The 14,400-nt window shown below is 36.4% G+C and overlaps 1 protein-coding gene across 1 annotated transcript; it reads left to right on the forward strand.

The window, feature by feature from the left end:
* Positions 1-2,682: 2,682 nt before the first annotated feature.
* LOC107082084 (protein lifeguard 2-like) lies at positions 2,683-8,045 on the forward strand. The gene is made up of 12 exons (XM_015370547.1): positions 2,683-2,706; positions 3,377-3,425; positions 3,543-3,610; positions 3,697-3,761; positions 3,836-3,889; positions 3,981-4,031; positions 4,502-4,541; positions 4,638-4,675; positions 4,781-4,868; positions 4,964-5,059; positions 5,310-5,363; positions 7,099-8,045. The coding sequence occupies exons 1-12, from the start codon at positions 2,683-2,685 to the stop codon at positions 7,246-7,248; spliced, it is 777 nt and encodes a 258-aa protein (XP_015226033.1). The 3' UTR covers positions 7,249-8,045.
* The last annotated feature ends 6,355 nt before the right edge of the window (positions 8,046-14,400 follow it).

The following is a 14,400-nucleotide window of genomic DNA, read 5'->3' on the forward strand; positions in this document are numbered from 1 at the left end:
TCTGCTCTACTTACATTGCAGTGTCCATATGAACTGTAAAACTCCTTGCATAATTATAATAAAGCAATTTATATACCAGAAACAAGTGGAGCAGTATGGCAATTGCGATACCGCTACACTTGTGAAAGTAAAATCTGTTGGGCTCCTTTTGGCATCAAGACAATTATTCTTATTGCCACCTTGCCAGACAGGACACTGTAAAAAAAAAAAAAAAAGATTAAAGAGATATCCATGAAAAAAAAAGTAACTATATCATTAAATGGAGTGTTTTTGTTAGTGAGTTTACTAACAAAAACAAAGGCGTTATATATGCAAAAAGGAAAACAACAAAGAATTAATTGTTTTGGGAGTTGTCCTGGGGCCCTAAGCAGGGCCCCGGGGCAAAGCGCATGCATTGGTTAGACCCTGAAAAGAAGCAAACTGCAAAAACAGGTGAAACATTAGGAATAATGTTAGTTAGGATAACAGGTGGCGTAAGCTTCTCTCCGACAAATTTGATGGTCCTATGCTGCCATCTAGTGGTCATTATGGGTAATATAAAATTAAAACCTTTAAGCTTTTATTTTTTCAAATGTTTCCCCCTTTCCCCATTTTTCCCCTTTTCCTTTTTGTTTTTTTTCTGCCAAAATAAGTAAAAAAGAAAAAAAAGACAAAAAAAGAAGAATAAAAAAAGGGGGGGGGGGCGGGGGCAGGGTGCGGCACAAGCTTTGGGAACAGCTTGGTCAAACACCAAGATTCATGTTTAAAAATACAATAAAAAAATACATTTTACACTTTTTTAATATTAAGCCATTTTCTTATTCCCTCTTTTATTTAGGAATAGATTACCTTAAATCAATTAGATACATGGTTTTAGAAGTATTTCACATATTGTTCACAGAAGGATCATTAATTTTAGTTTGACAGATATGCATGTGATGATGCTGCTTGTGCTGTGGTTATTATACCCAAATACATAGACATTTACATTTACAGTAAATATAATATTTGAAAAACATTTAGCAACACTCCTGCTTTTAAATTAAAGAGTTATCATTATAATTGTCTTTATGATTATTATTAGAGGTATCAGTAGTAGTGAAATTAGTTGTTGTAGTGGAATAGTTGAGGAAGAGGAGTTTATGGACAGAATAATGCTAGGTATATTTTCTTATTAGTTGTATAATTCTTCAAGCAGTTTTTGTTGGAAAGGATTACCAGGAGACAAAAGAAGATTTGCCCTTTCGAGTAAATCTTCTAATGTGAACTTCATAATAGTCTTAACTCTGTGCCTATTAGTTTGTTGTGACTTTTACATGTGCAGTTACATAAAAGAATGATGCCATTAGCTTACCTGAACTGTTTTCTAAAACCAAACTTTCCAGAATCTACCTTAAGCCAGAGCTTAGCCAACTCCACTTGACTGATTATTCGTTTTTACTGCAACACAACGACTGAGATAACAGTGATAAGGCAACGAAAATATACTGTAGAGATTCTTATATTTTTGTCAGTACCTGTGAGATGTGGAGAATAAATAACACTTGTGTGTTAAAAAAACACATCATGCATTAATTAATGCGGATTGGCGGTCTATTGGTTAGGGCATAGAGCTTGGAATCCTGAGGTTGTTAGTTTGAAACCCACTCCCACAGACTGCCACTCTGGGTCCCTGAGCAAAGACCTTTAACCCCACACTGCTCCCTGGGCGCTGCACAATGGCAGCCCACTGCTCCCCAAGGGGATTGGTTAAATGCATTTAAATGCTTTTAAAGAGTGAATTTCATTGCACTGTACTTGTGAAAATATAAAGAAAAAAAAAAAAGCTGAAAAACAAAAAAAGAAATCAAAAATGAATGCCTCCTCTATCCTAATCAAACAGCATTAATATGAAAGGTTATATGTAGATGAAATGGGTTCTGTATTTTCTTCCATTCTGTGCTCCCAATAGCAAACTAAAACTATTAGGTAATGCACGTGTAACTCAGTATTTGAAGTTATTTAAGTCTACCAGGTGAGCAGTAAAACAATTACGGACCCTAACCTGTTAAGAGGCTCTGAGTCAGTTACATAAACAACCTCTGTTTAGCAAAATGTAACAATGGAACCTGACTGGATTGCAGCGTTCTGGGTTTACCTGGAGAGTGCTGGAGCGAGCTGATCAGGCCAAAGCTAAGGGGGCGGAGAGGGATCAGGGTTAGGGGGAGATTATAACACAGGCCTATAAAGCTGTGTAATCCGCACAAATTCAGAGCGACAACTCGTCCGCAAGCAGCATCCCTGTTAACAAACTCAGTGTGTTTGAGTCACATGAACTATATAACCAGAGCAAAACTAACTGAGACTAACTGATTTTGATCAAGGCAAGAGGAGAGCAACACATCAGGAGACTGAGAGCAAAACCTTCATCATCAGCAGCAGCTGTAAGGAGCAGAAGGGGAGAATAATGAAAAAAACTAAGGTATTAAAGGCCTGTATGCTTTATATCAAAATAGAATTAGTCCTGTTTTGGATAGTAATGTCATAACTATGTATAAATCTATGAGTTTGGGGAAAGAAATGTTTTGTAAGATGAAACATAATCAGAGCTGTTTGATGATAAATCCATGTTGGTGTTTGTTGGAAAGTAGTATTTTCTGAGAATTCATATTTTTTTAGTAGAGAATAACGCTTGAATCAGTAGGAAGGGCAGGCATACTAGAGATGATATCTCCACCTTTCTCCAATGTGTGCAGCAAATATTGATCTGAATATTCAGATTCTTTAATTAATTACCTTTATTCCAATTAATATATTTTTTAAACCTTTAACTTTTATCAATCTGAAACAAATAAACAACCTGGTAGCATCAAAATATCAGTTTCTTCCTCCTGTTTTAGCTTTCCTTTAACAATAGCTTCGTGTTTTAGCTTTAACTTTTAAATCTTAATTGATGGATAATAAAACGGGTTAATAATGAAAGTAGATTTGGTTCGTTTTAATTGTGAAAATCTGAACTACATTTAGACATTACTTTACTAAGTAGGACATTTCTAACCTTGTTCAACAGTTATTCAATGTTACTTTTTGTATTAAACTGATCAAGTTTTTCTTTTGTAAATTATGTTTGAACACGGGTAGCATGTCAGATCAAACATCAATCATAAACTTGATCAGAAAACAAAGTTGTTATCCAAAAAGGCAATTTTAGAGCTTTCACTGGTTTTCTCCACTTACATAAAGGTCATTTAAACTCCTCAATCTATTCAAACATATCATATCTGCTCCATGGTCAGATTCGGTCTATATTTACCGTCTGAAACTTTTCCAGGACCGATCCAAACAGTGAACCTGAAACGAGAGCAGATGGTGTAATGCCCGGGTTTATTGATCCTGCCTTTCTCTTGTTGTTTCCAAGCAGGTGAGGGATGAGGCTGAACCTCCCAGCTACCAGGAAGCAACTGCAGGTGAAGAAGATTATTATCTTTTACCATCAATTCAAGCTGTTTTTTTTTTGTTAATGGGATGACACAAAGGTCTAACCCGATCGCTTGATGATGACAATATTCTAACGTTTTTCTCAGGGTATCCTGAGATGGAGGCCCAGTTTGCATTTGATGATAAGACCATCAGGAGGACTTTCATCAGAAAGGTGACTGAACACAGTCCAATAAAACAAATTTGAACACAGACAGGAAAACAAATCCTGAATCTGACAAAGTGAACCTCTGCCTGCAGGTTTACGCCATCCTCATGTTCCAGCTGTTTGTGACCGTCGGGGTCGTCTGCCTCTTCACCTTTTGGTAACTTGGTCCCATTTCGGCTTTGATTCATTGATGCACAACTAACAAAATCTAACCTCTGCTTTTCTTTTCAGCGAGCCTGTGAGGTTTTTTATTCAGACCAACCCCACCTTGTACATGGCATCTTAGTGAGTAAAAAAACACACACAAAAAAATCATCATATCATGATTAACGCTGCTCATTTACACATCTCATTGACATTTCTCTCACTTTCCCAGCTTCATGTTTCTTGGGACCTACATCGCACTGGGCTGCTGTGGAGACCTGAGGTTATTTCTTTCTAGATTTATGTACTTTTGTCAAATTTCAGAAGTCTTTGCATATTTAGAAAGCTGGCAGAGCATTTGCACAAAATATGTGGAAATGAATCTTGTTAGTTTCATATTTTATGCAAACCAAGAAGAAAATGGGTTCATTTAAAAACGTGCACGATGCTCCCTCTAACAGGGTTAATAAATCTTATATCTGACAAATGACACTTTACTGTCGCACAGGCAGCATTTTAATGGAGAATTTGTGTGTTTAGCAAATCAACTTCATTAGAGGCACACCTGTATGAAATATGATATGAAAGCCACTTTTACCATTTTTTTATTTAATATCTTTTATTTCAAACTGATTTATTTATATGACTATATGTCACAGAAAGACTCATGTTCATATAAGTACATAAAACATAAATTATGATGCATCATATCTGAAGAAAACTTGACATGTATTTCTATTTTTTGCTGAACAGGAGGCAGTTTCCATGGAATATCATCCTTTTAGTTCTCTTTGTGAGTATTTTCCATCCAGTACTAATAATCTTTATCTACTTTCCATTTTTTTCACCCTAACTCTGCTTCTTCTTGTTTTTTTTTTTCTCCTCAAAGACTCTGAGCATGGCCTTCATGATGGGGTTTATTTCTAGGTAATTGTCCCTTAGCATGTAGACTAGGTTTTACATATTTTCAGAAGTCTGTATGCGTGTTGTGAGAAACTGCTTCTTTTTTAACCTACTTTAAAATGTTTGCAGCTTTTACAACACAAAGTCTGTAATGCTGTGTCTGGGAATCACAGCTTTGGTTTGTCTTTCCGTCACCGTGTTCAGCTTCCAAAGCAAGGTGAGGACTCAGAAGAAACTCCATCGTCCTGCCAAAGGGCAGAGCAGAATTCATTTAGTGGAATCACTGCTTGATTTTCCCGTCTCCTATTACAGATCGATGTAACCTCCTGCCAGGGTGTGCTGTTCTCTCTGTGTATGGCCATGCTTCTTTGTGCTATCACCATCTCCATTGTCGTCCCCTTCGGATATGTAAGTTACCCATCTTTCCTTTTTTTATTTTCTCTGCAGAACCTTCTAGAAGAAGACTAAATTAGCTGAGGTTAATGATGGGTTAAACTACAGTTGCAGCTTTAAAGCCTCAGGTGCTGCAGGCTGTTTTCACTTATGCAGCAGTCAGACAGGATTGACCCAGCAGATAATCTTGTTCTCTTCTTCTTAAATTAGCACACTGCTCGCTTTCCCGACTGTGTTTGGTAATGATGTCTGTCTTGCATCACAGGTCCCCTGGTTACACGCCATCTATGCGGTGATAGGAGCCATCCTCTTCACTCTGGTAAGAGTCTGTTAAAAAACACAAACATCCACATACTTCTTTGGGGGGTACGTGATAGACAAAGTGATGCATAAATACAGTTTTATTTAGATAAAAATCAGATAATTTTACTGTATTTATAAAGCCCAAATTCAACACCTGAGAACCAGTGAAGTATTTTTAGTGTCTCTCTTTGACTTTCATATAAACTATCCATCTTTGTTTGGAAAGCAGCTTAGCAACTCTAAATAAAGATTTTAGAGTTGTGCCACAGATGGGTTTATCTGGATTATACCAACATAAACGTGTAGCTGAATGTTTTTAGTCCATCTATGTAGAACCATTGGCTTTCTTCTAGAACTTCTCTGATCAGATTCATGTTCTTTAAGGAACTTACATAGAGCCACTGCCACCATTTTATTGGGCAGTGAGGACGGTGTCTTCATGGTGATATTCAGTTAGTTTTCTGTTATGCATACTTGTAATCCAGCAACCTGTGCAAATACTTTGTTACCTTAGCTATCTATACTTTACTGGAGTAATTACTTTTTAAGACAATTTTTGCTTCTACTTTTTACATTTTTTTTTTGCAATTATCTTTACTTTCTACTCCTTACATAGAAATAGACTCTTTAGTTTTCATTTACATTATTACCTTTTTCTTTCAGACAATTAATTTCATTGTGGTTGGACTCAGTTCTGTCCCAAATTGTGCACGTTAAATTTGACACAGTTGCCGTTAATTATAAAATTAAGAAAATGAAGTACAATGAGGTTATCATCCAAAATAGTAGAACATTTTTCCTTTAATAGGTTAGTGCACTAAAGCATCTGTCATTAACAAATTTCCCTGCGTTAATTTCACTTTTATACTTTAAGTAGCTTTAAAAATTTTACTTTTACTTAGTAAAAAGCTTACCGTATGTTGATACTCTAATTTCTACAAACGTGTTTTTAAACAGTGTTTTTTTTCTACTTCTACTTGAGTAAAAAAACATTAATAACTTTGACACCTCTGCTTTGGTTTCATCTGACCAGATTACTTCCTCCACATGTTGACAATTGACAGATTCTCCCTCTTGAGCTGCAGCTCCTCTAGATTTACCATGGCCTCCTATATGTTGAACCAGGGGTGTTACAGTCCAGTCATCAAGAGCTATTCTCCTGCAACTTTTTGATGCAACCCATTTTTAAAACACTTGAATCAAATGAGTGGCTCCTTACCTCGCCTCTGCTGAGCTAAATGAGGGGATTGAGTCTTTCAATTCAGGTGTGTTAGAGAAGAGATGCATCTAGAAGTTAGAGGATGGTAGCTCTTGAGGACTGGACTTGAACACCCCTATAAACGCTCTCCTGTCCCACCCTGAAGGCTTAGGCAGATGTCTATGATTTTGTAGGTTTGTTATTTCACTATAATCTATTTTCAGATTCTGAGCTTAACAGTTCTCAGAGAGATGCTTCAGATGTTGCTTTATAAGCTAACTCTGCTTTAAATAAATGAGCTGCCTGCAGTGATGCTTGGTCTTGTGATGCTGCTTGTTTTATAGAAAGCCTCTGAGCTCATTGTAGAACACATGCTGAAAGTTTATGTACAGACTGGTGGATTATGTTTACATTTCCAAGGCAATCCGTTGAGTTGGATTTAATTCAGTTCTGATACATTTCCTCCAAGATTATTAATAAGGAACTCCTATATTGAGCAGTACAGTTTGCTTTTTACTCTAATTTCCTCCGTCTTTATCTTTTCCTCTCCCAGTTTTTGGCTTTCGACACGCAGCAGCTCCTAGGAAACAAGCGCTACACTATCAGTCCAGAGGAATATGTTTTCGCCACTCTCAGCCTCTATCTGGACATCATCTACCTGTTCAGCTTCTTGCTGCAGCTTACAGGAGGTGGCCATGAGTGAAGCATGCGTTCTGGGGTCGGATTCAGAACCTCCAGAACAACTTTGGATTCAATTCCCAGCAGTAGAGAAACAAATCGATAGTATTGGATCAGACTCTGGAGCAGGCAGGCTTATTCCCCATCCTGTCACCTGTGGGAATTTTGTTTTTTTTGTACGATACTCTCTGACCTTTGCTGTTTAGATGTTAGGGAATTGATGTGAGGGTTCACCTGCCCTTTATTTTTGAGCAGTCACCATCTGACCCATTAGAGCTGACTCTATGGGCCCCATTACTATTTAAACAACACTCAGCCAGTAATCAAGCCTGGCACTAGTCTTTTTCATCCAGCTGATTTTATTTAATCGTTACTTATGTTTTCCCTTCATAGCTTGTTTTGCATTGCAAATCACTTTAGATTGCTTGCTCAGTATTTAGCAAGCGTACAATATCTACGTATAACAATGTTTCCAGATGAACACCAACATCTTATAGAGGATTTCTTTTTAAGGAGAAACCTTCAACTTCTAAATGTTCTAAAAAGGGAAAATGTGTGTCTAACATGTTACAGTGCTTTTAATTGGTTAGAATTTTTTTTTTTAAACTTAATTCTGACTTAATATTATTGTGGCCTTTTATGTGAGATAGAAATGTATTTTTTTAGATGAAGGACTTTTTTAAGCATGAGGAGATTCTATGTAGTGAATAAAACATAAAATGCAAATATTTGTTCTACAAACGACACTGTGTACATTTTATTCTGACTCTTTGAGAAAAACTGACTTGTGAAAAACATTGTTTGCTTCATGTGAATAATAAAAAAGGGACTTTGAAACCAAAGCAGAGAGAAATTTATGTTTTTTTTTACAAATTACAAATGCAGTGGAGATGATGTTGAAGTTTTATTTCTGCCTGTACCATGCTAAAGTAAAAAGTTGTCTGTTTTCCTTATGGTGTTTCTTAGCAGATGGGTCTAAATTCTAGCTGAAATATTATTGGAAATATTATTTGTGCAATTTAAAATTTGTTAAGGAGGTTTAAAATCAATGCCTAAAACATACCCTACCCCCTCAAATGGAGCATACGAAGAACGGATAGCCTTTACTGTCATCATGAGACCATAATGACATTTGTTGATATTCGGTTTAGAATGCAGATAATAAAATGTGTAAACAGAGTAAAAAAAAATTTAAAGATTAGAAGCAACTGTGGATGATATAAATATCCCCAGAAAGAAAACATGTTCATTGAAATATTTACATAAAGTTCAATTTGTGCTAAAAAAAAGTCAATGAAATAGGCTGGTGGTTGATTTGACTTTCAGTAGAAGTGTTATGTTTGATTTGTGATCCTGTTCCCCTCTTCAAACATGTTTGAGGAGAGAAGTGTTTGTGTCCGTGTTAAGGTGAGATGGGAGCTAAGCATCAGAATACAGTTTGGCGACTGCCTTCAAAGCTTTGGGAAAGATAATGTTTCTGTTTTTTCAGGATTTAAAGAAGCTCAACTCTTTTTCTGTTGTGAGTGGGATTTCCAAGAAGGAAGGGAATGGTGGCAATGCATCGGGCCGCTTTATTTAGACTCATAAGGCATAAACAGAGTACAGATCTGGTAGACGGTATATAATCCTCTGTGCTGTTCTGAAAACTAGCACCAAGGCCTTCCTTTGCTGTGCCTGCAGCTCCCAAACCACACTCTTTCACTGAGACACAGGAGGCTTTCATCTGAGGATAAAAAAATAAATGGAATTATGTGAAACAAATAGGTCATCCTATTACAGTCTTTGTGTTTTTGTTTTCATATGCGGACACATGGATAACAATTTCAGCTATTCAGACTATTTAGAAAATATTTAAAAAGAAAAACTTTCCAAGAATAAAGAAAATCCAACACTCTTTTCTATTTTAAACTTCTAAAAATGTAAAAGTGTGAGAGAAGTCTGCCCTAATCTATGCTACAATTTCAGATGCGTCTGTTAATAAGACCGAAAACCTTGGTGAGACCCAAATATTTGTCTGAAATCTTCAGGAATGAGAGTTCAGCACGTAATGTGTCTGATGAGACGTCTAAAAGTAAAGGACATTCAAGAAGGAATCAAAGTAAGTTCACGCTGAGGGTAGATGGAGAGATGCTAAAAGAAGTTTAAAGCACTAGAATGTCTTTAAGGAAATTATAGCAGGCTATTGTTACTGTGATTATGAAAGTGCCTTCTAATTTAACCATACATTACACATGTTAAACTTTTATTGGAGGGGTGCAAAAAAGGAAAAAAAATGGGTGAGATTAAAGTTTACTAGAAGTGTACTAGAAGGCGCCCAGAAGAATTTAGACAAAAAAAACAGAACTCATGAATAAAGATTAGACTAAAAAAAGGACATTGTTTGAAATAAAACTACAGCACACCATTAAAAGAGCCTGGTATCACCTGTGAAGCATGGAGGTGGAAGTGTCATGATCGGCTAATCATGATAAAATCCACAATGAATTCTACCGTGTCTCAGAGAGCATCTGTAAAAATATCAAAGCTGAAACAGACAAGTGCTGAGTTTGAATTCAAGGGCTGCCTCCTTTGAAGGTCAGATTTGTCGCAGCTTTACTAAGCGTGGCGTAATCGGCCACAATTACACCACGCACGCTTACTTTAAATTGGAAGACTCCTCGTTTTGTTGGTGACAAATGCAGCCCTTTTTTTTTGCCAGTTTTAAGGGATGGGTCTGGTGTATTCTATGTAGGCTTGGATGTCCTGTATTAATTGCAAGTCCAAGTAAGCCGGCTGCTCCGTGATCAGAGGAAAAAGGGAAATGGTGCCAAACAGTGGTGAATATTGTAAGTGCAGTTAAATATAATACTACAGTAAGTATTTGAATGGTTCCCTCTGAAATTAATGAAAATAGTTTTATAAAATGTTTATTGAGCCAGACATATGGCAGGTAATGTTTGGTTTATCATAAGGTTTTAACTATCTCTATGTAAATGGGTTTGGCAGACATTAAAGCACAGATTCCAATATCTCTGCAGTGTGGGGACTATAAATCTGAAATTTGCGATGAAGGTACTTCTGCTGAAGCTCCTCCGAAATGTAAATAGCACCCAGAACAGTAGTGAGAAGGTCTTTATCCATTCTTTGCCTGCTTTGTGTGTCAACTGTAATAGGTGCTAGGTGACAGAGCGTACCGGCTGTGAAGGCTGGACCTGTTTGATTCCACAGTCAAAGCTCTTCCGGCCTCCTTATTTTCTCTATAAGAGCCGTGGGAAGAAGTCCTAGAAGCCCTTTTATACATCTAACAACTGAGTAAACTTATTTCTAAGAGTAGATTTACTGCATTACATGTTTTACTTTTCCCTGAATATTTGTGAAGAACACAGCAAACAATTAACATTGGACTTCTGACTCTTCCTTCTTCAAAAATAATTGTATTGTCTGTACATCATTTTTCTTTGAAGCTCAAGTGAATATATAGCATTCCTCCTACCTAGAACTTATGTTGTGAAAAAGTGTCTTTTGGAAAAATGGGCTTCTTATGATTTAAAATTTTTTCAAAGTTCAATGTTTTTAACACATAAATTATTTGCCCATAATTATCTATTTATGACCAACACTTTATTTTTAAAAATGGAGGATGGAAGTTCAACTGAAGAAACTGATTGCTCTCCTGCATCCACCTACGACACAGCCAATTAGCTTTGAACCAAACCTCCAAAGCCAATCGGCATGCAAAGCTCATTTTAAAAGGACTCCAATCCATAACTTGTCTGCTGCCTGGTGCGCAGGCGGTGGATGCGTTGTGTGACATTCAGATGACACCATTTCAACCCACCTCCAGCCCCTTCTCCACCATCGTAGCTAAAACTTCATCAGTGTTTCATTACTCCAGGACTCTTACTGGATTCTGCGTCTCATCTCAACTGGTCCGGCAGAAGACCACCATGTTGAGCCTGGTTCTGCCAGAGGTTTCTTCCCAACGGGGAGTTTTTCCTCCCCACTGTCGCTTCATGCTTGCTCATCATGGACAGGTTCTCTCAACCGGTGTTATCCACCTGGGCTTCCATCTTCCAGGTCCCTGAGTGAAGCTAGTATCAGCTCACACAATCCACTGGATCTCCCCGTTAAGCTTAGCAGACTGTCTCACTAACCAGCAGTCTACAGACTGACCAACCTTATCAAAATTCAGAGCTATGTTTCCTGTCGAGGTCTGACCACCAAAGATCAAGTAACTGTATGAATACATTTCTTGTAATTGTCTTTTCTCTTCATGTGAGTTTTTCAGATTGAACCAATAAATGACTACACATTAAATAAAAATGTTTGCACTTCTGTCTTGTTTTTACAAATTTATATATTTCTCTTGAGTAATTCTTAAAAACAAAAAAAATTGTTTCTCATTAGTAATAATACTCCACCACTCCAATACTCCACTAATTGAGTAAAATCTTTGGCTTCTCTACCCTGCCCTTTATTCATCATCTTTGATAAATGAAAACAATTCACTCCAACATCAAAACCAGATTTTTATTAAAAAAAGAGAAAAAAACAAGACAAATTCAAGGAGAAATCAAATAAAGAAGTAAAATCTTGTCTCAATCAATAATAAAAAAAAAAAATAATGAACACGTTAAAGACAGTTTAGCAACTCTGGCACAGGAAGACAAAAGTAGCCAAGTGGCATTTGCAAAATAAACCAAATAGAAAACCTATTTCCTTTAACAAAACTGTACAATGAGTTATTGTATAAATAATTAAATGTTCGCAAACAGGGAAGGTTGATGAACCCGTTGGATTTTCAGAATGCTTAACTAAAGTTGGCGAGTTCACTAATATTTCCTTGACTTGCACTTTCGTCAATAAAAAAAGTGCACTGAGCACATCTCAGTTGATCTAATTGGATATAAAGCTAACACTATTTTTACAAGGGGGGAATAAAATCTTAACTGTTTGCTATAAATCACTCAAAACAACAATTCATACCCAAAACATGTTTCCATCATGTTACCATAGCAGCTCCAATGTGACAAAAACAAACATTTGCTTTAGAGCAGACATTTTGTTCTTTTTGTCTTCACCCTGGTTTATCCTGGACCCCTCAAAGAGGAGACGGCAAAAAATTGGGCCCTTGATTCTAAACAATAGTGAATTCCCTAGAAAAATAACAGTATTAGATAAAATGGATGAGTAACAGTGTGAAAATCCAGACAGGACAACCTAAAACCATCTGCTTGGAAATCCTATCTTAGCAGCGAAACAATCTGAAACTATGAAACAAGCCATCAAACTGACTTTAGGATGGATTTTTCTAAAAAGAGCATTTGAAATAGTAAGTGCAACAAATCTTTTCTTTTTTATTTATCACTGTGTATACTATCTACAGAATTTGAGTATTTTCTCTTATAATATTGCAATTAAAAGACAAGTTCATTTACAAACTTCTTGAAACATCATCTCTGCTGTAAAAAAAATAAAAAAAATAAATAAACACTGCTTTGCAACTAACATGGTCATTTCATAGTTTCAAACAACATGGTTTTTGTATTAAAAGTGGTGGCTGACACATGGAATAGCATTTATTTGGATATTTCCTTCATGGTGCACTGAAACTGAAAACTTGTTAGTCACAATGTAATCTGGACAGATCATAGTACACAAAATCAAAAAGATGAAAGAAACGAAAAGCCAGAAGAGAAATTAAGGCTATGTACAAAAGTAGCTCTCGTGTCTGAAAACTGTCACACTATAAAGAGTTCCTCATAGATGTGCACTAAGCCCCCATAAATTCAACAGCATCTTTGAAACTACACCAAACCTCTGCTATTTACAGTGCAGGAAACTCCTTCACACATTGTTGAAAAAATGTATCAGGAGAACATTATGATACATGATCTTAACAGGACTGCAAATGAAAAAATAACATGAAAACTTAAACTGTAGTCATAATTGAGAGCATGATTGCACACTTGATACCCTATTTTGAATGTCTGAGCTCATCTGAATATAAAAAAGTTGCCTATTAAAACAAAATGTGTGTGAGAGACGCAAGAACGGAGATGACTACAACATCTTTGGTTGCAGAAAAGTAAAGCAGCAAAACAGCCACAAGGTAACATTAAAAAAAGGTCAAAACAGAATGAGAATAATTAAACATTGAAGCCTTGAGACAGACACTATCTAGCCCTCACTGCTTTGAAAGGTGGGCGTTTAAACAGGAAGGCAAAAAAAGGTCCTTAAGAACCAGCAGCTTCTCTGATGTAACAGATAACTTGATGGGATGCAAAGAAGCCTGTTGCAATTTTCTTAGCATACAGTATACAAATCAAAGTCAATTATGAGAGAAATCAGGCAGTTTATCCACAGAAGGATTATTAAGGCTTCGCTTTTTTATTTTATGTTGTATTTTTTTGCTGAATTTTGGATCTCTCACACCATTCAGATTTGCAGTCTCACTAAGGCTGTAAGAATCGTCTGTAATGGCACTTCCATGGTCTTTTGAGCAGTCCTTTGTAAAAACTACTACTTAACATATCTACAGTTCTGGTGTCAATAAATGTACAGGTCAACTTTTATTTGGATGAACATGGTGACAAGAGCCTCGCTTTACTTGATGTGTTGACTGGTATCAGAACAATGCGACACTGATGCAGCAGCGAGCAGGATTAATATCTAAGTCAGTTTGATTGAGCTCTTTAAAAACAGTTCTGAAACAATACGAAGGCTGACAGACAACACAAGGCTTTGAATGGAAATTTACATGAAAGTAAAACAAAAGGAAACTTGATGCGGCCAAGAGAACAGCCTTAAGCCATTCGAAGAGAAAAACTAACATCTAAGTGAGGAGCTAAACTCTACAGCTAAAATCTAATCTAAGAATATTTCATCAAAAAGGCAAATCTTTTGAGCAACAAACAAAAAAAAAAAAAGACAAAAATAACTTTCTACAAACTAAAACTCACTGACAGAATCAAACTCAGGTGACAGCAGCATTAAAAATAAAGACTTATCGGTCCCTTTCCTACCAGATTAAATCACTCTGAGGGATTTTCTAAGCCTTCCATTACATTTCCCTCTTTGCTTTTACTAAATTACACTTTAATTTAGTAACTGCATTGCTATTTTTACACTTTATATCTAACTGCTTCGTTCTAAAGCACGTTCACCTTACCCCTGGGATAGAGGTTGAATTAGAAGA

This window comes from Cyprinodon variegatus, unplaced genomic scaffold, assembly GCF_000732505.1.
Source record: "Cyprinodon variegatus isolate N-32 unplaced genomic scaffold, C_variegatus-1.0 Scaffold47, whole genome shotgun sequence".
NCBI lineage: Eukaryota > Metazoa > Chordata > Actinopteri > Cyprinodontiformes > Cyprinodontidae > Cyprinodon > Cyprinodon variegatus.